A 25,797-nucleotide genomic window follows, 5' to 3' on the forward strand; every position below is an offset into this window, starting at 1 on the left:
GAACAGCCAGCTGTAGATTTTGCTTCTGGAGAAGCACAGGATAGAAAGTGCAAATAGAGGAAGACGTTACACTCGTGGAGACAAACTGATGCTGGACACTTGTGACTTAAGTTTCATACGACATTCCAATACTTTATAAAATAACAACCCCACAAAAAAACAACAGCACAAGTAAGGGGGGGAAATTGCCCACTCAGAAGCACCAAGAGCTGCTACTAAAGTGTCATCACTTTCATTGCAGGAAATGCAAACTAACGGTCTCTTCTGGCTAGTTCCATGAGAGGCGAATCCATTAGTTCTGATGGTTTACAAAGATTCGTGAAGAGCTAAAACCAACAGAATTCTTGGTTAAAAAAAAGTGAGCCTGTATACTTGGACTGAAGTTCTGTTAACTTAAGATCCAGGAGATAGTATTGAGAAAACCTATTCTGGCCACGAAGCTGCTTAATAGAGTCATTGATTCCAAATGAAACAACTCAAACTAAAACAGTAAATGCTCTGCATAATTCAGATCGTTAGCTGTGCATTTATTTTGCTATTTGTTTTCCTTTGTGTAAAAAAGGAAAAAGCATTGAAGAGACGTAGTAAAGAAATGTCCCTAAGTAATATGTACAGTCCTCATTTGGACAATTTCTACCATTGAGACCTTGTGCAGTTTTACAGTTTGGCTTTCTATTCTTAGTACCTCCAAAAGCAACACTATCTTTTTCTCTTCAGCCAATCTCCTGTCACCTGCAGAGAGGTTCAAATACTTGTATTATAGCTCTCAGTCACACACAGTTATCCTGGAAACAGCAGTATACTCCCTGAAGTGTGAGCTCCACCTGCCCCAATGACTAGCCTTCTGTTACCTAGGGAAGACTACTTGAATGCAATTCCATAGCTCATTCAACTTGCTAATGGAAGTCGGATGTCTATTGCTTACTCTGCCCTATTCTTTTAGAGAGAAGACACCATACAGTACACTTCAGAAAGGAGACACGCTAGACTCTCTATGACAAAGCAGACCAACATTAACAAGTAGGGAGGAGCAATGTAGGAACAGGATATCAGTTGCATTCAAATAGAGTTCTTGTTCCTAATCTTACTTTCCACTCTCCCTTCTACTTGACCATACTAAGATCAGTTCTCAAAAGTTAGACGCAACAGTACACTTACAGATCTGCTCGGGTTTTCCTCTTGCCATTGGATTGAAAGAATTGTTTTCTATAGGATTCTGGGGTAAAAGGATTAATATTGACCAGAGCCGATGAGGTCATCTCATCCACTAAGGGAACAGGTGTGAGCCTCAAATGTTTAGAGCCTCTGGAGGGGAGCTTCTCTGTTGAAGAAATCACCGACTGGCTTAGCAGACCCTGAATGATGATGAAAAGGGAAAACAGAATGGGGTTAGTACAAAAAAAAGAAAAAGTTCCATATCAGCTAGTTAATATTTGAACCAAGGAATGTTATTGCTGAAAAGGAATTAGAGGTTGTCTTGTTCAATGCAAGCTAGTTGCATTATAACTGGTCCTCTTATGAAAAATACAGATTCCTAGTCTTCCTCTGGATATTCTGACGAGAGGATCAACACAGGAATCTCTACTTTTGTTAAGCTCCACTGCCTCCCCCTGGGCAATTCTGATGGCCAGCTATGAAAAACACCAACTCTACTACTACCTTTAGCTTTTTTTTTTTTTTTTTTAAGATTTTTGTTTATTTGAAAGACAGAGATCACAAGCAGGCAGAGAGGCAGGGGAGCAGGCACCCTGCTGAGCAGAGAGCCCAATGTGGGGCTTGATCCCAGGACCCTGGGATCATGACCTGAGCTGAAGGCAGAGGCTTTAACCCACTGAGCCACCCAGGCACTCCTACCTTTAGCTTTTTAAAAAGACTATACTTCAGCTTAGACAAATGAAAAGGACTCTAGAAGAAAGACCTGGTCCTTATGTTCTCAGTGTATACTTTAACTCCCCCTCAGTTTTCATCCAGATATTTGTTTGGTGCCTAGTAAGTAGCAGATGCTGGGCTAGATGCTAAGGCGTACAAAGGTGAATTCTAACTCTTAAGGGATGCACAGTCCATTAGTCAACAGCTCATCAATCTTTCAGAAATAATCACATTGTACAGGAAAAACTATCTAAACATTAAAAGAAGTTTCCAGTTCCACCTAAAATATAGCACCAAATGAGAAGAGTTCTCTAAAGTAAGGTAAAGAATTTGAAAAATAATCCTCTGAGCCCTTAAGATTCAGGGCCTTGTAGTGGCTATAACCAGCATATCAATAAGGAGGAAAACGTACAGGACTTACCACTCCTCGCGGGTACAGTAGGAGAACATATACCTATGACCTAACCAGAACTAAACCAAAGGACAGAGGGGATAGGTAGAAGACAAAGAATTCTGATGAGACATCAGAATGCCATTATGACCTAAGTTGGGGGCCAGAGAGCTGTGTTATGGGTCTCCAAGAGTCCAGCAGTAGACACAGGGGCCATGATATAACCTCATAGTATAATCATTGTACTGTGAGGCTCTTTCTAAAAGAATGCCCCTATTTGATAGTATCTGCCATGGCTTTTCAGTGTAGAAGCAGAAGCTAGACTATAACATGAGTCACTATCTTAAAATGTAATTCAAGAATGTGAAGATAAAAGGAAATAATATTGAATTACAAATCCTAAATGATGAAAGCAGAAATGCAGGGAAAAGGCCATTGCTGGAGCCGAGTGTTTACAAAGGTTTTACATGTCTTAGAGTTGACCGGATGAACAATCCCGGGGCTATGGTCAGACAAAGCCATCAATGATAAACTCACAATTTTCTTGTAAGTATATTATAGGGATGACTATTTGTTCAAAGTACAACTATATAATTTTTCTCATCTGTCTATGTGACTCAAAGTGAACTTAGAATTACAATAAATCATTCCCTGAGAAATAGTTTTTTGTGCTGATTATGTGGAAAGTAAAATGTGTCCATCACATATGAAAGAGTGGGGCATCCACACCTGGAATGATATACACTCTGGTTGCCACCCTTCAAGGATCACAAAAAAGGCCTGGAAATTTTTTGGATAGAAGGTAGGAAAAGTATTCACATCAGGGCAGAAAGATCGCAATTCCTAGTCTGGAAATATGAAGGCTGATAGATTTTGTGAGCTCCACTTATGATACAGGGAAAGATATTAATTATATTTAATATGGATTGTATTGCCGGAATGGTAGAACTGTGAGTGATCCTTTTGGAAATCCAAAAAAACTGGGTTTGGAACACGGCTTATGAAAAGGAAGTTCTGCCTAAAAGTAAAGCAGATTAAAGATTTCTGGAAAGATGTCCAGGTTGAGACATATAAATATGTCCCAGGGAGTGTAGCTAATTCCGTAAGAAACCGCTCTCTTACAGATGATCGAGGGAAAGGAAAATTCAGGAATAGCTCCTTTGTTGTGAAGATGGCGAGAGAAGGCAACCTCCCACCTTCAAAACACAACATCATCGTGTCTCAGGATGTGCAAAGACTTTAAAGACCCAGCTGGTACAGTTAGTCCCCTGATGCTTGAATCCTTTTACAACATTCCTACCAAGTGGTCATCAACTAGTGCTCAATGCATTTAGCCTGGGGACCCACTACCTCCTTGGGAAACTCTTCTAACCTAGCTTGTTGTGCTAGGAAGTCTTTATGGTGACCTGAAGTCACTTCACAGGATTTCTAGTCCTCTCCCGTGGGTAAGGCTGAACTAAGTCAGTCTTCCATTCCTTTGCATCCTTGTGTTTAGCATAAGGTCACCACTGATCATTGCCCACTCTCTCTCTTCTAATCCAAACTATATTCCTCATAAAGCATGCACTTTTCCAGTTGCATTTCCAGTTTCCCTCCCAAGCTCTGTTCTTTTCCTGCCCCTCCAATCTTGGCACTTCCAGGATTCCTAATTTGGACCACTTCTCTTCTTACTCTGGCACTCAGGCTACTTGAGCTCATCCGCAACCAAGACTTCAGCAATTTCCAAAATGCTAATGATATCCAGATATAGATCTCCAATTTAGTTTGTTTTCCTGCACTCCAGACCCATGTATCCAGTGATTTATAGGACATCTCTGATTTCTCCAAATTTGTAAATGTCTTTAGCATCATCTGTCTTGATTCAGGTTACCATCTACTCAGTCAAGACAGAAGCCTCGCAGGACCCTAGATCCCTCCTTTTCCCTCAACCCCTCCACCAAGTTGATGAGGGAGCAAGAAGCAAGCTGAGCACAAGACAATGGCAGACACCCCACCAAGGCCCCCTCCCCTTAAGATGGGATAAATATATAACATTCCTTAGGCACTAGTAACTGCCTAAGAACAAAGGCAGGGGAAAAACATGATCAATTGATAAAGATCACAGTCATGTAAGACATGAAACTCTAGTGGAGTTTCTACTAGACTTTATAACTGTCTTAATGATATACAAGAAAAACATGATATTAATAGACCTCCAGGAACCTATAGACTCTATTTCCTGGAGTCCTAACATCATCTTCACCACCATATGCTAAAAAACCCTATATAATCAGTCACTCCTCACAATCACAATGTAGCTCTTTCTGCCCACAGGTCCTGTCCCCATGCTAGAATAAAAACACCTTTTTGCACTGCAAAACGTCTCCAGAATTCTAGAATTCTTTCTTTACCATTGGGCTCAATGATCCTGCATCATATTTTGGTGGCCCATACAGGAATTCTGCATCTTCCTTCATCTGGACTTTGAATGTCAGAGAAAACTTGGTGAGTTATCCTTTCTTCTGTTTTTACTTTCATTTTAGAGGCTCTTCAAGGAGTATGGGTTTATTGGAATACTTTCATGTCAACAGCTCAGGCTGCAGTCCTCTAGCCCATGGCTACTCTGTGGGGATGAAAGAGCCTGCCTTTTGCCTGGAAGCTATTATGTTGGCTAGCTTATGGTTATAAGGCCCATAAACTCAATGCTCTTTCATCATTCCTATTCTTATACATGGTTTTCTTTTTTGGGTGCAGGACCACCACCTAAGTCACTAGGATGGCTGCTGATCTAAAAAATCTCATGTAAGGTTTCTTCCTCATTCATCTAATGCAATCCCCTCCAAATCCCTGGCCTAGCCCCTTCTGACCATGAGACCTCCATTTGGAGCTGGCTGAAACGAGTACCAAACTGAATTAAAACCCAACCAGGGACCATTTCTAGTGAAGTAAGCTATAAAGGACTTATATGTGTTAGAATGTCACTTAGACCAGGATGGATTTCTATCTTTACTATTCTTCATCAATGTCCCCTACTGAATACTTAAGTTACAATAGTATATAATTTCCCCTTGTAAAACTTTTCTGGTGTTTTCCATGGATTAAGAATGACAGGTTCTCCATGGCATTTTGGTCCATTCACTGGCTCCCATTAGTCGTCTAGAATGCAATGGGGAAGCTGAGGGACATTAGCATCCCTCCAAGGTAAGACAGTGTTCATTGCACCTTCTTAGAAGGCTGCCTCTGGTCACTTTGATACTAGGAACCTCTAACATCCTGCATAGATGCCACCTAGGAGGCACGGGGGATTTTTGGTAATAAACATTCTCTACTTTCCTAAGAGTATGGGATACCTTCAGTTCCCCAGGATTCTTCCTGGGGGATGCCTTTTAACCCACTGGAATAATTCAGATTGCAAGATCTAAGAAAGAAAAAAAATGATCTTCTGTAAAATTGGATGGCCTCAGCACTCCTCAGGGATTGAGGGAAAATGGCCCATTAATGGACATTAAACTTGAATATGATCTATCCAATCTCTTTTACAGGAAACAGGGCAAATGGACTAAGGTACCCTATGTCAAGGCCTTGATGGCCCTAAATCAGGATCCTGATCCCAGGGCCTCTTGAAAAATGTGTCTAACCACCAATAAACCCCCTCTGGACATACTTGATGATGATTGTGTAAATAGGCCTGTTTCTCCTAATAAACCTTGGCTACTGTAGAGATCACTGACTAATCTAAACAAGGATGACCCTGTCTCTGTTAGTATCTCTCCTCCTTGTAAACCTCAAGACCCCTCTGCTCCCAGCCCAGATGGACACACCAGGAGTAGAACTCCCTATCTCCTAGGACTTCTGCCTCAATCTGGATTGCATCCTCTTAGGGAGGTTGCTACTGGAGAAACAGGCACAGTTAAAGTCATGTCCCATTCTCCATGGCAGACCTGGCTCTGATAAATAATTAGGACAATATTCCAAAAACCCTGTTCCCAATTTATTGAGGAATTTCAACAATAACCTATTACATTTAATTTGACCTACCAAGATATATACATCATATTGTTGCACCCCTGAAGAAAAGAACCATCTTTGGGCAGGTGCTCAAGAATTTGCTGATGAAGTAACAGTCAGAGATAGACTTCATTAACCAGTGGAGGGAACCACTGTTCCCAATACTGAACCTTACCAGAATTACCAAGATGGTATGGAAGGGAAAGCCCAAACCATATGATCACTTGTTTAATAAAAGAAATGAAAAAAGGATTCTCTAAAGGAGTGATAAAATTCAGGAAGTTACCCAAGGAGCTGATGAAATCCAGCTCTACTTCAGGGCTGTTTGATAGACACCATCCCTAAATATATGAATCTGGACCCAATCTCCCCTGAAGGAACAACTGTACTAAAAATGCATTTTTTTTCTTTAGGTCAGTCAGCACCTGACATCCTGTGCCTAAAGTGGTTTTTGGGGGCCCTCAAACCCCCACCCAGTACCCACTAGAGGTAGCTACTGGGGTCTTTAATAATAGAAATATGGCCTTAAGGCAAGAAAAGGACTGAAGAGCTAAAATGCAGGGTAAAATATTGACTGAGGCTATTGCAGATTCCCTATAACACCTGACTAACCAGGGGCCAAAAATAAAGCCAGTATCAGACAAAGGAGCAGGTGAGACCCCATGCTACAGGTGTGACCAAATCAGACCATGGAGCAAAGAATGTCCAAACACAGTCTCTCCACCAGAGTCATGCCCTGTTTATAAGAAAGGAGGACATTGGAAGAGAGACTGTCCTCATCTACAAAGAGAGGAAGACAGGAAAGCACTTCCCCACTGGAGAGCAAGAACCAGAGGCTCCAGCATGACCGGCCCTGAGGGTGTTCTGGCTCCCTCTGAGCCCCAGGTTACCCTGGATGTGGAAGGTAAGTTTACCAATTTCCTTATTGATACAGGAGCCACTTAACTCTTCTTCCTCAGCACTCCAGCCCTACTTGTCTTTCTAACCATAGAAATGGTTGGCACAGAAGAGGAAAGTTTATCCTTTACATACAAAAGTCAGTTGGTTACTCATGTTTTCCTAGTCCTTCCATCTTGTCCCACTCCGTTAGTTGGAGATTTAATGGATGAACTAGGAAGCAGCGTTGCTCTTACTGAAGAGGACAGCTTGTTCTCTTCAACATCCAAAGAATTTAAACCTTGCCCTGATATCCCTTCTAATATCTGGAAGGAATTAAATCCACAGGTCTGCAGTTGGTATGCGACTTAAAATTTTTTATTACTATTGCTTATTAAAGTGACCTTAAAGGACCCCACCACTCACTATACCTCATAAAAAACAGTATCCCTTAAAACCTGAGGCAAAGGCTGGTTTTCAACCACTTATTGATACATCTCTCAAACATAGTATTTTTCTTTTTTCAAACATGGTATTTTAAAACTTCATTAATCTCCTTATAACACTCCAGTTTTACCAGCAAAGAAACCCAGTGGAGATTATCAGGCAGTTCAAGACACAAGAGCTATAAATGAAGTGGTGATGCCTATTTGGCCCATAGTGACAAGTCCATATACGATTCTCAATCAGGACCCTGTTGATGCCAACTGGTTTACAGTATTTGACTTAAAGGACACCTTCTTCTGCATCCCTCTAAGTGAAGAAGCACAGCCACTAATTTGCTTTTGAATGAGCCTCACCCTTAAGCCCATAGGCTGTTCGATGAACTTGGATTGTCTTGCCACAGGGATTTAGAGACAGTCCTCACTCTTTGGGGCTGCACTTAGCAGAGACCTCCCTGATATCTCCCTGCTTCAAGGAACTATAGTTCAATATGTGGATAATATTTTAATCTGTAGTCCCACAAAAGAAACATCAGATAGTAATTCTATAACTTTGCTTAATTTCTTGGCAAATAGAAGGTATCATGTCTTCCCTAAAAAGGCACAAATATTGAAACAAAAAGTACAATATTGGGGGTATGAGCTAATGCCAAGTTACTGTACCCCATCTACTGACAGAAATAAAAAAAAAAAAGGCAGCATTAGATCCTGGACCCCCAGCTACAAAAGAAAAAAAAAAACAAAAAACAAAAAAACAACTCTGTACTTTCCTAGGTATGGCAGGATTTTGCCCACTGTGGATTCCTGGATTTAGGTTCTTAGTCAAACCATCGTGTGATTCAGTTAAAGGCCCTGATAAAGAACCTGTACTCTGGGTGGAAGGCCCAACAGATAGCATTTCAAACATTTAAAGCTAAGCTTTCATCAACCCCAGCTTTGGCTTTACCAAATTTAGAAAAACCTTTCACTTTATATGTAACAGAAAAACAGGGAAAATTCTGGGAGTTCTTACCCAGAAACTAGGAAATGAAACAAAGTGGGTGGGCTGTTTTTCAAAGTCACTTGATAATGTGGGTGGCCGGCTTGTCTTCAAGCAGAGGCTGCAACAGCCCTCCAGGTAGAAGCAGCTTCCGAACTTACTCTGGGACAATTCTTGACAGTGAGGACTCCACATCAGATCCAAAGGGTCCTAGGGACCAAAGGCCACCAATGGATGACGGGATGCCGACTTACTAAATACCAGATTGTGCCTTCAGATGAACCTGATATTTCAGATATCAGATAAAGCCTGTTATACTTTATGCCTAGACCTGACCATCATACGTCTATGCTAGAACATGACTGCTCAGAGATTACTGATCGTGTTTATTCTAGCAGATCTGGATTTAAAAGATTCCCCTATTGAAAATGCAGATGACAATTGCTTTACTGATGGCAGCAGCTTCATAGGTAAGGAAAAAAAGAAAAGCCACACACACCATAGTTAGATAAGACCATTGAGGCAAAAGCCCTTCCAATTCCAATAAATTCTTCCACTCAAAAGCTGAATGAATAGCATTTACCCATGCTCTTCAATGGCAAAAGGCCTAAAAATGAATACTGACTCCAAATGTGCTTGCCTGTTGCTACATGACCATGGGGAAATTTGGAAGGAAAGAGGATTATGATTATTATCAAGCCATAACTCCCCAATCAAATGTGAGCCTGAAATAATTACTCTTCTTGAGGTTGAACACCTACCTAAGGAGGTAGCTATAATTCATCTCAGAGGACGTCAAAAGGATAGGATCTTAGAATTTAAAGGAGGGGCGCCTGGGTGGCTCAGTGGGTTAAGCCTCTGCTTTTGGCTCAGGTCATGATCTCAGGGTCCTGGGATCAATACCTGAGTCGGGCTCTTGGCTCAGCGGGGAGCCTGCTTCCCCCTTTCTCTCTGCCTGCCTCTCTGCCTTCTTGTGATCTCTCTGTCAAATAAATAAGATCTTAAAAAAAGGGGGGGGGGGGGAATTTAGCACCTGGGTGGCACAGTGGGTTAAGCCTCTGCCTTTGGCTCAGGTCATGATCCCAGGATCCTGGGATCAAGCCCCGCATCGGGCTCACTGGTTAGCCAGGAGCCTGCTTCCCTCATCTCTCTCTCTGCCTGCCTCTCTGCCTACTTGTGCTCTCTGTCAAATAAATAAATAAAATCTTTAAAAAAAAAGAATTGAAAGGAAACAATTTGGCGGACCATGCAGCCAAGCAGGCAGCACAAAATAAACAAATATTAAGTCTCATACCAGTCTTAACTCCAATCAAGTCTATAACTTCAGTCTATTCAGACCAAGAAATTCACATGGCCCAGGAACAAGGAAATTCAAAAAATGCACAGAACTGGCTTATTAATAATGAGGGAAAATCTTTATACCCAAAAATAACTCATGGAAGGCAATACAAGGTTTACACCAGGCTACTCATTTGGGCAAAAATGCTTTGAAACATTTAGTTAAAGATATACTTGATGGAGTATATTTAATAGCTATAATAAAACAGATTTTCCAGTTGTGCATTGTTTTGGCACAAGTAAATCCAGAAGGCGCAGTCCATGCCCCCCACCATACCCCTTTTGAAACCAGTCCCAAGCCATGGAACATAGCCAGGAGGAGATTGGCAGCTTGATTTCACAGACGTGCTTCCTTACAAAGGCTGCAGACTTCTACTAGTGTCTATTGATACTTTCACTGGATAGATCGAGGCCTTTCCATATAAAACTGAAAGAGCCACCAGAGTAAGCACAGTTCTGTTGAAGCCATTATTCCTAGATTGTGCCTCCATGATCCCTTCAAAATGACAGTCGTCCTTCTCTTAATCATACTTTAAAATGACACCTTACTTAGTCTAGAGACCCAGAAAAACTGGGTTACTCTCTTACCAGGAGGACTTCTTAGAATGAGAACTGTTCCAAAACAACCTCTAGGACAAAGCCCTTTTGAGTTACTATATGGAAAACCGTTTCTTACTGTGGACCTGTTATTAGATGAAGATTATAATACCTTATTAAATTATTCACTCAAGGCTGGTTCAATTCATGTTGCTTAATGGGTTTACTGATCACATGCTCCCAAAACCTGACTTAACTATGACTGAAAGTCAATCCCATGTAAGCCCCAGAAACATGGCTTGTTTAAAAGACTAGAAGCCGGGGCACCTGGGTGGCTCAGTGGGTTAAAGCCTCTGCTTTCGGCTCAAGTCATGATCCCAGGGTCCTGGGATCAAGCCCTGCATCTGGCTCTCTGCTCAGTGGGGAGCCTGCTTCCTTTCCTCTCTCTCTGGCTGCCTCTCTGCCTACCTGTGATCTCTGTCTGTCAAATAAATAAATAAAATCTTTTAAAATAAATAAATAAATAAAATAAAAGACTAGAAGCCAAATACAGCAGGGGACCTCAATCCGAAACAGAAAGGTCCATATTGGGTTGTATTATGTACTCCCACTGCAGTCCACTTCCTGGACTCATGCACCTCCTTCACAGGAAACCCATGAACAAACTAACGAGCCTTCTTATTCCTGTGAACCTGTAGAAGATCTCAAACTCTTCTTCAAAAGAGGATTGAAAGGGTCTTACCACCCACAAAGTTACTTCTGTCCTTTTTTTTTTTTTTTGAGATTTTATTTATGTATTTAGTTATTTATTCAACAGAGAGAGCGAGTGAGGACAAAAGTAGAGGGAGCAGCAGGCAGAGGGAGTGAGAGAACCAGGCTTCCTGCTGAGCAGGGAGCCAGACCTGGGGCTCAATCCCAGGACCCGGAACCGAGACCCAAGCCTAAGGCAGATGCTTAACCGACTGAGCCACCCGGGGGCCCACCACAGAGTTATTTTTTTTTTTTTTTGTCCACATTGGACTCAGCTGCTTCCACCTTTTGTAACTCCCCTATAGGTTCCCTAACTGGACAATGTTCACCCATAGGTAGGGACATCTCTACGCCCCTATTCGGCAGGAAGAAACTACAGAAGATGAGATCTTCTGCCTTCAACAATCTTAAAGGTTTAAGGGTCAGGATTGTTCAGGGTCGGAAATGATGAGAGAAAAAAAGGCAAGTTGAGGACAAAACATGACCTGACACCCCATAAACCCTCCTCCCCTTAAGGTAGGGTACGTGTACATAACATTCCTTGGGCACTAGTAACTGCCTAAGAACAAAGGCAGGGGGAGAACAAATGGTCAGTTGATAAAGATCACAGTCATGTAGGACATGAAACTCACTAGACTTTGTAACTGTCTTAAAGATTTACAGGAAAAACACAGTCTTAATAATAGACCTCCAGGAACCTATAGACCCTATTTCCCGGAGCCCTAAAGTCAATATTGGCTACATAAGCTAGAAAACCCTGTATACACAGTCACTCCTCATAATCGTAATGCAGCTCTTTCTGCCCATAGGCCTGTCCCCATATTAGAATAAAAATACCTTTTTGCACCGTAAAACATCTCTAGAATTCTTTCTTGACCATTGGACTTGAGGATCCTACATCAAAGTCACAGAGCAAATCCCAAACAACTCTCAGTTTATCACTGTGCACCACTGACATAGATCAGGCCTTTCTTCTTTGTCAACAGATCTGTTGTCTCTGGGTCTCTCCCACTCCATGCAGCCCTCACATGAAGGCCAATATTTCCAAAAGCCCTCTGATCAAAATCACTGAATGAAGGTCTCAAAGCTTTCAGAATAAAATCTTGATCTAGCTCCTGCCTACCTACTCGGGCCTTGCATCCTCTTGCTTACAAGTCTGCATCACTAGCAACATGCCATTTCTAGGTGTGACATGAGCTTTCTCCTCCTAGCCTGGTAGCTACTTTTCCCCTGGCCTCAAGTTCTCATTCTCTTCTTCACCTGGCTCACTCTGGATCCTCCTTGAAGACAGCTCTCAGACTTGACTTTCTTGGAAAAGGCATCCCTGATCTTGAGACTTAATTCCCAATTCTTTACCATCATGCTGCAACACTCCTCTGGCACAGCTGATTTGAACTTTATTGTCTCAGTTGTTTATCTTCATTCATTTCATGGGCACTCTTGGACACAGTGAAGGATTTGCCAGCAGCAGGTCTGATATCAAGGTGCTCAGTTTTAAATGAAAGTCTGAAATAGACATACCGCATCATGCTTCCTTGCCTGCCTACTCTGGCTCAGAACCTCATTCCTTCAGCCCACTCTCCCGCAGAACAACTCTTGAAGCTCACATCAGTGTCTGGAGACATATCTCCTCTCTTCTCTCTGCTGCTGGTAAGCGCTTTGAGGGCAGAGACCATATCTTCTGCTCCTTGTCCACATTGGGTTCTCAAAAAAATCAATGGATGATTGACTGCCTGGCATTGGGACCATTGGAAAGCCCACAGGTGGACACATAAGCGTAGTAAAGTCGTCTGTCTACAATATAGACAAGAAGCTTCGTTCTTCCTGGGGGGCGTGGTGTGCATACTCAGCAGGAACCAAAGAGGCCTGCTGATAGTGACTATGTCTGCAGTCAGAAGCACAAATGCTGTTATGACAGCCGTAAGGACCAAGCTGAGCCAGCAGAAAGTGAAGCTCATACCAATCCTGAGGCTCACAAACCATGGCCCTAGGCTGTCAGCAGTAACTGTGCCCTTCCCTGCCTTTCATCATGTGTAGCTATAGTAGGAGAATAACCACAGCAAGAATAAAGGACTAAGAAAACTACCTCGTACCTTTGCCTACTTGTCATCCCCAGCTTATAAAGAAGCCTCGACAAGTCAACTCTTCACTCACGTAGAGTAGAAGAGCCTGCCTCTCACTAGACTGAGGAATGGGGAGGACTTCCTTCGGGGAGCAGTAGCGGCAGATATGGGAATATGTTCCAACAGTGAGTGGGAACATTCTTAGGAGGAAATATCAGTAAGTCATCACATACACGTAGAGCCTGTTGGAGTAATGGAAAGAACAACAGTAGACAAAGACCAAAAAGATCAGGTTTCTAGTCCTGCCTGTGCCACCAGCTGAACCAAAAGCCCATCTGTGAAACTGGGTTTTCTCACAGGCAGAATGCATAATAAGGATCTAGATCTTAGTATTCCTTCCAGTTCCAATATTCTTTAACTAGGAATATTTTTCCCCACCAAGATTTATTTGTGGTCTACACCAAATAGCGGCTGTCAACAATGATTTGGAGAAGATATCAAGGCATTTAGTTCTGTTTTCTGGCAACTTTAAGCTCTTCTTCATTTTCACCGATAAATACGTCATTGAGAAGATCCATAGCCCATGCAGCAAATCGGTCAGATACGCATACGCAGCCATGTCCTGTTTCTCCATCCCCTGAGCTGAAGGAACGAAGATCATGGCGACCCAGGTCCCTTTGCCCCACAACTTACTTACTTTGGGAGTGGAGGGGCTCTCGCCATGCAGCAGCTTGCTCCCGCTGTCCGGCTGGGCGGGTGTCTCTGGACATTGGTGGAAGCCTGACACCAGAGTCCTCAAAACCTGTCCTGGACTCATCTTGTCCTTTTCCTGAAATGTGCCAACTTCACAGACGCCACTAAGTGGAAGCTCAGGAGGGGTGAACTTCGCCTCTGAGTGCGGCCCCTCAGCCCTGTCCGGGGCATGGCCCTGGGCCTCCCTGCTGTCCTGTGCCTCCTCCTGTCCTTCACTCTCACTCTCTTCTTCACAGTAGGAAAAGTTCAGCCTCTGCTTTAGCTCTTTGTTAACACGGCTGACATCCATGTGAGCCGGAGAGCTTCACCGCACAGTCAGGGCCTGTCAGAAGGGAGGAGGAAAAGAGACCGTGAATTGGCAGAGCCCCCAGTCGTAGCCTGCCTTTCCCTCTGCCCGCTCACAGCTACATGGAGGCGAGGCATTCGTTTGCCCACTTAAGTACCACATGTCTGTGAAACCTCAGCTTATCCTTATTTCCAGTCTGATTAAAGAAAGCTCCAGCAACTCTTGGAGCAATTAAGTCCTATTTATGGGTAGAACTCTTCTGGATATCCCACATGGTCTCCTGAACCCATGCGCTACGAGATACTGGCGAGATCAATGGAGCCCTTTAACTTAGCACGGCTTTAAAAATGCCCATTAGCCAATTCGGGGACAAGCTCATTATTGAAAGAAATCGTTTTCACCCTTTCTACCTACCGTTTAGAAATATCACACTCGCCTGTCTCTTCCACCCACCTGGCGGCTAACAGCAGTTAATTAGAACTCAGCATCACCGGGATATCATAATCATCCTTAAACAGCCCCTGGCTTATCTTGGCTGGAATTCATCTCCCCAGCAGAGGGACGCCTTAGATCCCCACCAGGCACACCTGCCTGAGTTCAAGCATCTCACGCCCTCCACCCACCCCCAGGTATCAGCAGTTAAAACTTTTAGGGAACAGGACAAATTTCTAAACTGATGAAAGAAAGCCTAGGAAGTTCAGCAACACACAGAAACAGGTATGTATCACTCGAAAATGGCAATTACTTTGCCCTGAAATGCCTTATTTTGTAAAAAATAATAATAAAAAAATAATAATAAATTACTGTTTAAAATACAATATTTAGTATTTACAGTATTTAAATTAATTTCTTTCTTGGAGGGGCATCTTGAGAAGAATAAAAAAACTCTGCGAATAAAAAAAAAGCCACCAATATCACTTTATGGGAGAAACCATGGGAAAGTCCATCCATGGAAAAGGAAAATGATACACATGAACCCTCCTGTACCTTCAGAGGAGACCCTAGAGGTACTGGACCCATGGCATTATTTACCCGTGGAATTATTTATATGACAAACGTGGGCCGATGAGAGAGGTACTGAGGGTAGTTTGATCTTGGCTGAAACGAAGTTAATTTCTCTTACAGTCTTTGGTTGCTTGTTGCCCATCACCCGTCTTCCATTTCCTCTCTCTTCATTAATCCCTCCATGCCTTTCTCCTCTCAGTCTTTCCCATCTCTGACCAGTACTCCTGAGGGCATTAAGCCAAATGAAAAGTAACTGGGAGGATGTGAAAGCATTTTTTCAGCTAAAGGCCTTCGCACACTCCAGTTTTGTATAGGCGTGCACCCACCAGATCCTTCCCTGCCCTTCCCTGCCCATCCCGCGCACACCGACCTTCCCAAATCATTCCATAGGGACATCCTGTTGCCCACAGCAGGCAGCAGCTCACTGCTCACCTCTGGCAGGGTCTCCCCATCCCACAGGGGCCAGAGACAAGAACGTCATCACCAGGGAAAGGAGGACTCAGGTTACAAGTAAAGAAATTGGTATGAACTAAGATTCTGGAGCTGGGAGGGAGTTCCTTGTTCACAACGATCATGGCAGGCCATGCGATATTATTCCTTCGCTACAGCCTGGATGTTGACCAGTGTCCCCGTCTCAGGCCACAGAGCTAGGCTGACTCTGCTCTCAAGCAGGGTGGGACTCACCTGAAACACTCTGAGCATATCACGGGCCTGCAGGCAGGGCACAGGGGCTGGTTCATGGGGCGGTACCTAGATGGACCAAGTGGTTCTTTACCATCACCCCCCACCGACTTCCCCCTTCCTCTCGGCCTTGCTGGAATTCTCAGTCACCCTCATTTACGACCACACTGTTTACCTAGGGAGGCAGCTGTGCCGTTGTGATGGTTCAGGTCCCTTGTCACCAGCACTGATTCTGTTAGAAACTGGCACCATTCACTTTTCACATATTGTCACTCAAAGGACAATAGTGCTAAGGCTTCAGAATAAGAAAGGCAGAATAACAAGGACAAAGAAGATACTCCCAATTTGGAAAGTAGAATGATGGGAACTGGCCAGTTCCTGACCTTGATGGTACAAGGGGATCTCCGGAAACATGCATTTTGCCTCTGGCCCACAGCCTCACTGTTTGGGGTGTCACGCCTCACTCTTGGTCTTTGTTCTCAGTTTTCTGCTCGTTATGAAGAATTCCCTCTTTGCTTCAGTGTGTGAGAATGCTGTAGGCAGCCATCCCAGGCCAACAGCTTCACATCATGAGACCAGAGGTCAAAAGGGAAAGCAGATACTCTGTGGCAAGAAGAGAGAAAAGGGGATTTTTCCCCCTTAATATCTGACCCATAGTGGGTGTTCCCTGGGGCCTTTTTTTAGTGGACTTGGGAAAGTAAAATTAATATATCTCAGTTTTTTTTAAATACTCAGTGTTTGGCATTTTAAAAGTTTGAATATTTTCCTTATTGTTTCAGGGGTTGCTGCAGTGGAGAAAAGCGATGTTCCCAAGGAGTAAGCCGTAGAAGGAGGAAGCCAGCTTTGCCTCTCAGGGTTGAGATCCCTAAGCCCTGTGCTCGGGGGAAGCTGAGTGAAGAGAACGCTAGACTCAGAGCCCCCCTCTGACCCAACCTTGGTGTTGAGGCCCTTAAAACACCAGTGGGAAGAATGGAAGCAAGAGAGTCTATCCATTCAAATCGGTTTAGAAGAGGTAGAGACTCGTATTCAACTTTGGGATGGACCGTTCCTTTGTAAAAGTAAAGCTAACGCCACGGAAAATGAGCACTTTGTTTGAGAGTCTGTGGCTCCATGGAAGGACATGCTGGCCTCAGTGTTCCCTCAGGAGGGAGAATTGAAAAAAAAAAAAAAAAAAGGCACGAACAAGCCAAAGCAAAACCTCTAACACATTATTTATTGAAGACTGAATTAGGACTGAGTCATTGCAGACTCTGAAAAATACTGGTGTTGGATTATGGTATATTTGATGAGACTGGACACACTGGGACACACTGGGAGGTCTGGTTTCCAAGCAAGAAAGGGACATTTTTACTCTGAGGCTTTCTGGGAGGCTGGCAGGCTCCAAGACAGGAAGCAAAGATTTGAAGAGGACTGGGCCTGTAAGCAACGTTCTGGGCCTCAGCCTGCTGGGCCTGGACTCTGAAGACGAGAGACAAATCTGAGGGAACTCTAGGGTGGCGGAGAAGAACGCTGGCTTTGGTCACCAGAACGTATCCCTGGGGAGTGCGGCCGTCAGCATTCTCAGACTAGGGCCTGTGGGCCTTGCGGGCTCAGGGGGAAATCCTCTCCAGCTCACTGAGGAAAGCAGAGGACTAGACAGTATCTCTGAGGTCCCTGCCCAGCCCCGTCCCATATTCTTCCTTGTCCTTATCTCGTTCAGTGTCTCATCATAACTGGACGTGTTGCTTCATCCCCACAGAGGGAAGTTTGCAGTCACTTCGAGAAAAGTGGACTATGTTCATCAGTAACAGACATTCGCCAGCTCCCAGGAAAGATCCACCAGGAGCTGTGACAGCAGGTGTAGACTGGCGTGGCTGCCCTGGGCTTGGGCCCACAGCAGCATGGCGTCTCAGGTGCTCCTGACTCCCCTAACAGTCCGGGGTGCTCAGCGAGGCTAGGAGCCTTGAAGGGGATCTACTCTTGACCCCCTCCCTCCACCCCCTCCAAGAGAGAGCACACAGAAGCAGACACCTGTCACTCGCAGTGAATCCGGTGATAATTATATAAATCATTAACAATACTTTGTATCTGGCCACCACGTTTCTCGTATCCAAGGGCTTACACAGCTGTATGTACTCAGTAGCATTGACAGCAGAACAGAATTCCAAGGGAAGATTATGGGCTAAGTAAGATAAAGCCTGGGGGTCATTTTAAAGCCTCATTAATTCTTTTCTTCTTCTTTTGCTTTTTCTTGTGGAAATGTTCAAACGTAGCAAACGTAGAGAAAATACAGTATAATGAGTCTCCATGTACCAGTAACGTAGCTTCAAAAATTATGGGCAGCTGTAAAATCTTGTTTCATTTATATCTGCAATTTTGTTGGAGGGGGTGGGTACTGGAGGGTTTTGTTTTTTTTTAAAGCAAATCACTGATAACATGTCTTTTCACTCACGACGGCTTTAGCGCCCTTAGTAAAAATCCATCCTACTTGATGAAGACATCAGATTCTAACAAACTGCTTCTCTTGCCAAGATGTCCCATTTGCTAAGATTAGAGGATGTCTGTCAAAATAGCTGTTGGAGTAGAGACACACTGCTTGTCCACTCACAAAGACGTGGTATTCTTCTTAGAACAAGAACAGATTGCTAACGTGACATCCCAATAATTTAGAGACCATTGATGAACTGTCCATATTTTAAGGAGCAGATAGTTTGAAACTATGATCTAGACTCATTAGTGTGCTGATCTGATCTCTATTACCCACAGTCAGGAAAATTTATGTGGCACTTGGTCATTCCCAGATTCTCCAAAATTAGAGCAGACTGGGTTGCCTACATGACCTGGTCCAAGGCCGTCCCCAGCCACAGAGATAAGATCTCTGCTCTGAGGGCTGGGGCTCAAGAAGTCACTAGTAACTAGTAACTACTAGTAACTAGTAACATTGCCAGCCATTTCCTCATGCTTCTGATCCAGTTATAAGATCCCCACACTGAAGTTTTACCTTCCTAAAACAAAGCAAAGTAAATGCTCAATGACTGGGGGGAAGTGTGATAAGGAAGAGTTACAGCTCTTCCGCAAAGGGTAACCACCAGAAACTCCAAGATAGAAACTGTCAAAAGTGGCTGTCCCTGAGGAGGGAGAGGGGTCTTGGGACAGGGCTGGAGGAGAAGGAAATTGGTGCTCACTGTATGTCCTAAGTGTCATTTGATAATTTTGCCATGGAGATTTACTTATTAAAAGAGTAAAAAGAGAAGACTACCTCCTAGAAATAAAAAGCTTACAAGACTTGTAAGAATAGGCACATCCATGGTGAAGAGTACACAAATTAGTAAATACCAGGAATTCAATACTGTAATTTAAAGGGGAATTATAAATCATAGAAATTGAAAGAATTATTCAATCATGGTATAGCAATTATTGGTTACCAAATTCAATGAAAATTTTAGAGTCTCACTTCATTATCACTTTTGCAATATGAACATTGATTAGATTAAGAGATCATATGTGGAAAACCAATGTATAAACAACTAAAAGAATAAAAGAGAATATTGATCCAATTTCTGGGTGGGGACCAAATTTCTAAATGTCAAATCAACATAAGAAATTGCAAAAAGAATGGATAAGTTTGACAAAATAAGATTTAGAACTTCTACATTTCATAAAACAATTAAGCAGCATTGAAACAATACAATAAATCGGAAATAAGATTAACAAAAATTATGCCAGACAAATGTATAATATTCTTACTGTATAAAGAACTCCTGTAAATTGATAGCAAGAGTGCGAAGACCCCAGCAGATAAACAAGCAGAAGGCATCACAAGCAGAAAGAGCGACCACAAATCACCAACGTAGATTTCGAAACCATGATTAGAGTCAGTCACAAAACATTAATTTAAAAACAAAATGCCATGTTCATCCGACAAACTGGCAAGAAAAAACTTCAAATGGCAATATCTAACTGGGACAAGAGTGAAAAGAAATTGATGCCCTTATATATCAGTGAATCAACAATGTAGCAAGATTATGGAAAACCTTAAAAATACGAGTGTATTTCAACCCAGCATTGCCCCATCTGGCACTCTGCCATAAACCAACATTCCGAATAACTGATTACGGCTGCCCTGTCTGTCACCCTTCCTTCTAGATTTCATTCCTTGCCTGATAGCTGCCTTCCCTGCTAGGCTCTAAGACTGATGCGGAGAGATGTCTGCTTTCTTTTTTTTTTTTTTTAAGATTTTATTTATTTATTTGACAGAGATCACAAGTAGGCAGAGAGGCAGGCAGAGAGAGAGAGGAGGAAGCAGGCTCCCCGCTGAGCAGAGAGCCCGATGTGGGGCTCGATCCCAGGACCCCTTGATCCCAGGAACCGGGGATCATGACCTGAGCCGAAGGCAGAGGCTTTAACCCACTGAGCCACCCAGGCGCCCAAGATGTCTGCTTTCTTCATAGCTGCCCCAGTACTATGTGCAGAGCTTGGCATATAACAGGCGGTGTTAGTTCAGAGTGAAATTTGGCCAACACTTTAAACATAACAAAAAGAGGAAGGGCTTGATCATCCAACAAGGAGAGAATGGTTAAGCAAATTTTCAAATACACATACAATGGGAACCATTAAAATGAGGCATATAAGAAGTTCCTAATGGGGAAATGTTCATAGTCTGATGTTATGGAAAAAAAGAATACAAAACTGATACACGGTATGATTTCAACATAAACGGAGAAAACTTTTAATTGTATCATTTATTTTAAGATATCCCCTTATTTTTTACATGCCACTAAGAATTTTAGAATGTCCCAGCTGCGGGGTCTAGCAAGGTAGCCCCACTGCAGCTGTGGCAAAGAAACCTCCCACGCGGAGAGGGCGGGGACAGAAATTTGCTCATCTCCACTTTGTCGTTGGCTGGAGGGAAGGAAAACATCTCGCCCAAGAACGTGAACTGCAAACCAGTGTTTGCACTAGCTTGTGTTTTGAATTCCCGCTACCAGCGTGGTCCAAAGAACCTCAAGCAGAGAAATTAGCTCAAAGTCATCTCAGGTTGGTGGTGCCTCCCGCTGGCTGACAAGAGCAAACCCAGATGATCTCCGTGAGAACTCGACCTCCTCCATGGGGCTGGCAGCGCTTCTGAGTCACCATAGCGATGTTAGCAAGTGAAAAGCTTCACCCCAAAATTGGTGAAATAGAATAAGCCAAATCCTAACAATGGCCAACTCAGTGGTGAGCTTATAGATCAAAATTACTTGTAAATAATGTATTTTATACACATTTTTATGTATTATAGATATATTTACATCATGTAGATATGTCTTTTAAAGATTTCATTTATTTGAGAGAGGGAGTGGCTGCAGGGGGTGGTGGGGAGGACAGAGGCAGAGGGAGAAGCAGGCTTCCCACTGAGCGGGGAGCACAATGCAGGGCTCAATCCCAGGACCCTGGGATCATGACCTAAACTGAAGGCAGATGTTTAACTGAGCCACCCAGGGGCCTGGGTGCCTCAGGGGCCTGGCCATTATACAAATATACATTTATATAATGTATTTTATAGAATACAGATATATTCACTATTTGGGAACATAGAATTATTTTATTTCAAAATTTAAATATATGGGGTTCTAGGGGAACTTGTTTTAAAATATAACACCATCCTAGGGTCTCTGTGACTGCCCTGAACTTCCTCTTGCCTTCCACACTCCTTGCCCACCAGAACTACTCTAATAGCTAATTTTAATTAGTTTCTTTCCTATCATTTTGTGAAATTCAGTATATCCCGAGAAGATAAATCTGATAGTCAGGTATAGAGCCTCTTCCAGACTGCGAATGTGTGTGGAAAGGCCTGTCTTCAGCATCATTAACATTTTTTTTTTTTTAAAGATTTTATTTATTTATTTGACAGATAGAGATCACAAGTAGGGAGAGATGCAGGCATAGAGAGAGAGAGAGACAGGAGGAAGCAGGCTCCCCGCCAAGCAGAGAGCCCGATGCGGGGCTCGATCCCAGGACGCTGGGATCATGACCTGAGCGAAAGGCAGAGGCTTAACCCACTGAGCCACCCAGGCGCCCCCATCATTAACATTTTTGAGCACCTGTTAAGTGCCAGATACTGGCAGGAGGAGTCATTGGAACAGACGGGTGAGTCTCTACTTCTATTCACCTGCTTAGTTGACAAATGTCTGTCGTGCACCTGTTATGCAAGGCCTTAGGAATCTGAGGATAGACATGGTGCAGTTGAGCTATAATATACACACATACACACGAAGACTGGGAAAGACTCTAGGTTTAAGTCTGGGACATCTGAGGCTTCTGTTTACATAGCAAATTATATATAGGACATACATATATATGTAGGATGAATGTAGTATAGAGACTATGAGTTTATTTCTTGGTACATACACAACTTGAAGGTATTAAACAAGGGGGTTCAGGATGGAGTTCATACAAAAGATCAGGAAAAAAGTCTCTCGGGGGAGAAAGACAAGTCAGAACCGAAACTGATGGTTTTGGAAATTGACTATGGATTTTCTAGGAAACCCCGCTTTTATATTGAGAAATACTATTTCGAATGCCTCAACCCTTGAGTATCTGCGCTAAGTAATCAGAGGAGGTGGGAATGATCAGAATAGGTATTAGAATAAGAAAGCATGAAGCGAGGAGGGAGTCTTGTTCAGACACCAGATTCATCCAAGGTTCAGGAAGGCCCAGCAGTTGGCTTGCTTTCAGAAGGGCCCAGGGGATTTATGCAGGGGCTGTCCCCTGGGGGGTGTTGATGAAGACTCCCCATCCTATGTGCCCTACGTGCCAGAGATACGATGATGATACAATTGCACCCTTCTGCCCAAGATGGTGGTCAGTGACTGCCCAGGGCTGCCGCTTCCAGGCCAAAACCTATGACATAACAATAATCTATTTATGCAGCATTTAACCATCAAGAAAGGGGACTGCTTTCATCCTTTATCTTTTACCTCCACCTCCCCCCTCCCAACCCCAAGGTCAGGTAATGACCGTCCACCACTCTCTCTGGAGACCTGGTCACCCAAACGGATGAGCCCCGGGCAGGGTCCAGTGAAGGCCAGGGCTGGGCACTATCCAGCTCTGTCAAGGGCACAGCAGACTGGGTTAGAGACACAACCACTTCCGGCCGAATACCAAAGCCCACAGCTCTGGGAAGCCAGGCCCAAGTCCAAATAACATCAGAACGGCCGGGGCTGCCTCTTCTGCTTCACTTCCCAGCCCGGCGCTAGCTGTAGCCGCACTTCCAGGATTATGTAACACATTTTTGTCACGGTCCATATGACCAGGGGAGTGACAAAAATAATGATGGCGTGTAGACATGCACGCTGGTACAGTTATCCGACGGGATCCTAGGTGAGAAGGCACGTCCTCCCCGCGCAGGTGGACGGAGCCAGGTGGATGCGCGTCCGTGCCACGGGACGTTTCCTGCGCGCGGGCACACACAGGCATCCGTGAATCCAAACTCCGCACGCAGTTCGGCGAAGCGGGTGGGAGGACGCGGGACTCGCGCGGGCGGGGCGGCGCGGGGCAGGTGCGGCCTCGGGCGGTGCGGCGGCCCGGCCCGGCCCGGCGAGGGGAGTTCCCGCAGCCCGCCCCTGCGCCCGCCCCTCGCCGCCCGCGGCTCCTCCTCGCTTCGCCATGGTGGAGCGGGGAGACGCGGCGCCGCTGCTGCGCTGGGCCGAGGGCCCCGCCGTGTCCCCGCCGCAGGCCCCGGAGCTGCAGGCTGGCGGCCGGGCCTGGGGCAGCGGCGGGGGCGGCCGCCTCGCCGCGGAGCCGCCCAGGAGGCGGGAGCCCGAGGAGCTGGGCGCCTCCGAGGTGCTGCTGCAGCCCGGGCGCCTGGAGCTCGGCGACGTGGAGGAGGACCAGGTGGTGGCCGTGTTCGTGGTCACCTTCGATCCCCGCTCGGGTGAGAGCCGCTCCGGAGGGGGGCGGGGGTCGGGAGAGGGTCGTCCACCCCCGGGCTTTGGGGGCGGCGGGGGGAGGGGCTCGCTGCGCGCGCACCCGCACCCACACACCTGCACCCCCCCACCCCGCCCCCGGGCTCCCTCGGAGCGAGCAGAGAGCCCCCGCGAGGTCTGGGCGCGGGACGCGGGGCTTTGTTCCCTGCGCCCTCCGGACCCCTCTCCTCCCGTCCCGCGGCCTCCCAGCAGAGCCGCGGTGCGCGCCCCCCTCCCCACAGCCTTGTTTGCACTTCTCCAATGCTGGCGGATCCTGCGTGCGGTCACGGCGCGCTGGCTTTTGTTTTGTTGCTTTGCTGAAAGGGTTTTTTTCCGTCAAGAGCAGAAACGCCCCCCAGGTGAACTCCTGTAGCGGGTTGTACCGAGCTCCCAGGTTCTCTGCTGCCCCGCCCTCGCTCCCCATCGCTCCCCGCACGGTAACTTTCCAAGCGGCCAAGTTCACTCGCTCTGACAACACATTTTGAGGAATCCGTGCAGGGAGCATTAAGGGATGGGACCGAGGGATTAAGCGGGAGACGGATTAAAGGAGAAGCCTCCCCAAGTAGACTCTTCCTGGTTGATTTGGAGAATTAAAGGGTTATCTAAAATAATCTTGGACTTAGCCACCCACAAAGTGACCAGGTGAACGGTAAGAGACTTCATGGGGGTTCAAAAGTGAGTGAATATGCGTCCTCGGACATTCTCAGGCGGCGGAGAGGGGCGTCTAGCCCCAGCGCATCTGCTCTCAGCACTGAAGGAAGCGGGGCTGGTAGTCCTTGTTATGGGGTTTTAGGAAACTCAGGCATTTTTCTGACCCTAACTCCCCATCGGAGACCTGGAATGCAGAGTGCCTGTCAGTGAGGGACAAGATCTGCTTCCTCCTGGTGCTCCAGGGATGGGCTCGGAAGCCCCCGCTGGGCTGCCGCGGGAAAGGGTTGGGATCTTCAGGTGCCGGAAGACGCAGTTACCTGGCCGGGTCACCTAACTAGGGCCAGGGATTCCAAACCAGCAAGACTCAGAAAGAAAGAGTGCCAGCAGGTGGAGGGACTAGGCCTTTCTGACTGGTTTTTGTTCCTTGGCCCTGGGGCTTTGAAACTTCTTTGACGGTGACCCACCGCTGGAAGTTAATTTCACGTCACAGGGCACTTATACACGCTTGACTGACTGAAGTTCCATGAGATAGTACTAACCTCTTCTACCTGTAATACATACTGGTATTTTCTTTTCTTTTTAACACCTCCTGGTCGACTGGTATGATTAGGAGTCCCAGATTGAAAAGGTACTCTTTTGACCAAAGTGATCCTTATTGCTAGACAAAAACAGATACTTTGTATTAACTAATAATATTCCCTAAGCCCTACCCCATCACCTACAGGTGAATAGATGCAGGTATGAGACTCAGTCTGGGAAATGCGGAAGGATCACTAGAAGAAAGAGCAAGGGAACACCAACAGGGTCTGATTCAGCAGTGGTAGCTTCGGCAGCAGAGTGTAGGGAGGGGAAGGAGAAAAAAAATCCTACACTAACCACAGATGGAGTTGATGACATCGAAGAGCACAGCAGAGCTGGGACCCTTCCGCTGCTTTGTCGGTCCCAGCTGCGACCGTGGTTTGGCCAGGTTTGGGTATATGGAATATTTGTGTGTAAGTGTGATGGTGTAATGTAGGTATGTACAAGGGTGTGTCTATGGAATGGTTTTCACATTAGGGTTAGTGTGGAAAGAAGGGCTTGTAACTGATCGTTGGACGCCGCACAGGCATTTACTCTTAGTGGCGTTTCAGGGAGTTGTGAGCATCGTTGATGCCCAGGTCATCCAGGAGCAAGCAGACCAAGGACGAGTAAGTAATTTGGAGCTATTAACTAGCCCGTCCACACTTGACCCTAAGACCGGTGTTCTTTCTAGTGTACTGCATT

General features: G+C 45.1%; 2 protein-coding genes and 1 long non-coding RNA gene across 3 annotated transcripts in view; 2 read left to right on the forward strand and 1 right to left on the reverse strand.

Annotated features, from left to right (window-relative positions):
* WEE2 (WEE2 oocyte meiosis inhibiting kinase) overlaps window positions 1-14,440 on the reverse strand; it is a 32,989-nt gene extending 18,549 nt beyond the window's left edge. Inside the window, exons 1-2 of the mRNA XM_046020106.1 lie at window positions 13,931-14,440; window positions 1,159-1,355 (exon numbers count right to left, since the gene is read on the reverse strand). Coding sequence (XP_045876062.1) covers window positions 1,159-1,355; window positions 13,931-14,275 — 542 coding nt within the window. The 5' untranslated portion in view covers window positions 14,276-14,440. The remainder of the gene's footprint in view (window positions 1-1,158; window positions 1,356-13,930) is intronic.
* LOC123951415 lies at window positions 4,578-17,985 on the forward strand. The gene is made up of 5 exons (XR_006820467.1): window positions 4,578-4,744; window positions 4,994-5,041; window positions 5,782-7,151; window positions 15,133-15,279; window positions 16,738-17,985. It is a non-coding gene; the product is annotated as an uncharacterized LOC123951415 (long non-coding RNA).
* A 5,242-nt stretch (window positions 17,986-23,227) lies between these two features.
* The window catches only part of DENND11 (DENN domain containing 11), a 45,859-nt gene continuing 43,289 nt past the window's right edge, over window positions 23,228-25,797 (forward strand). The window contains exon 1 of the mRNA XM_046021374.1: window positions 23,228-23,852. Within this exon, the coding sequence (XP_045877330.1) occupies window positions 23,585-23,852 (268 nt within the window). The 5' untranslated portion in view covers window positions 23,228-23,584. The remainder of the gene's footprint in view (window positions 23,853-25,797) is intronic.

This window comes from Meles meles, chromosome 10 (genome assembly GCF_922984935.1).
Source record: "Meles meles chromosome 10, mMelMel3.1 paternal haplotype, whole genome shotgun sequence".
Taxonomy (NCBI): domain Eukaryota; kingdom Metazoa; phylum Chordata; class Mammalia; order Carnivora; family Mustelidae; genus Meles; species Meles meles.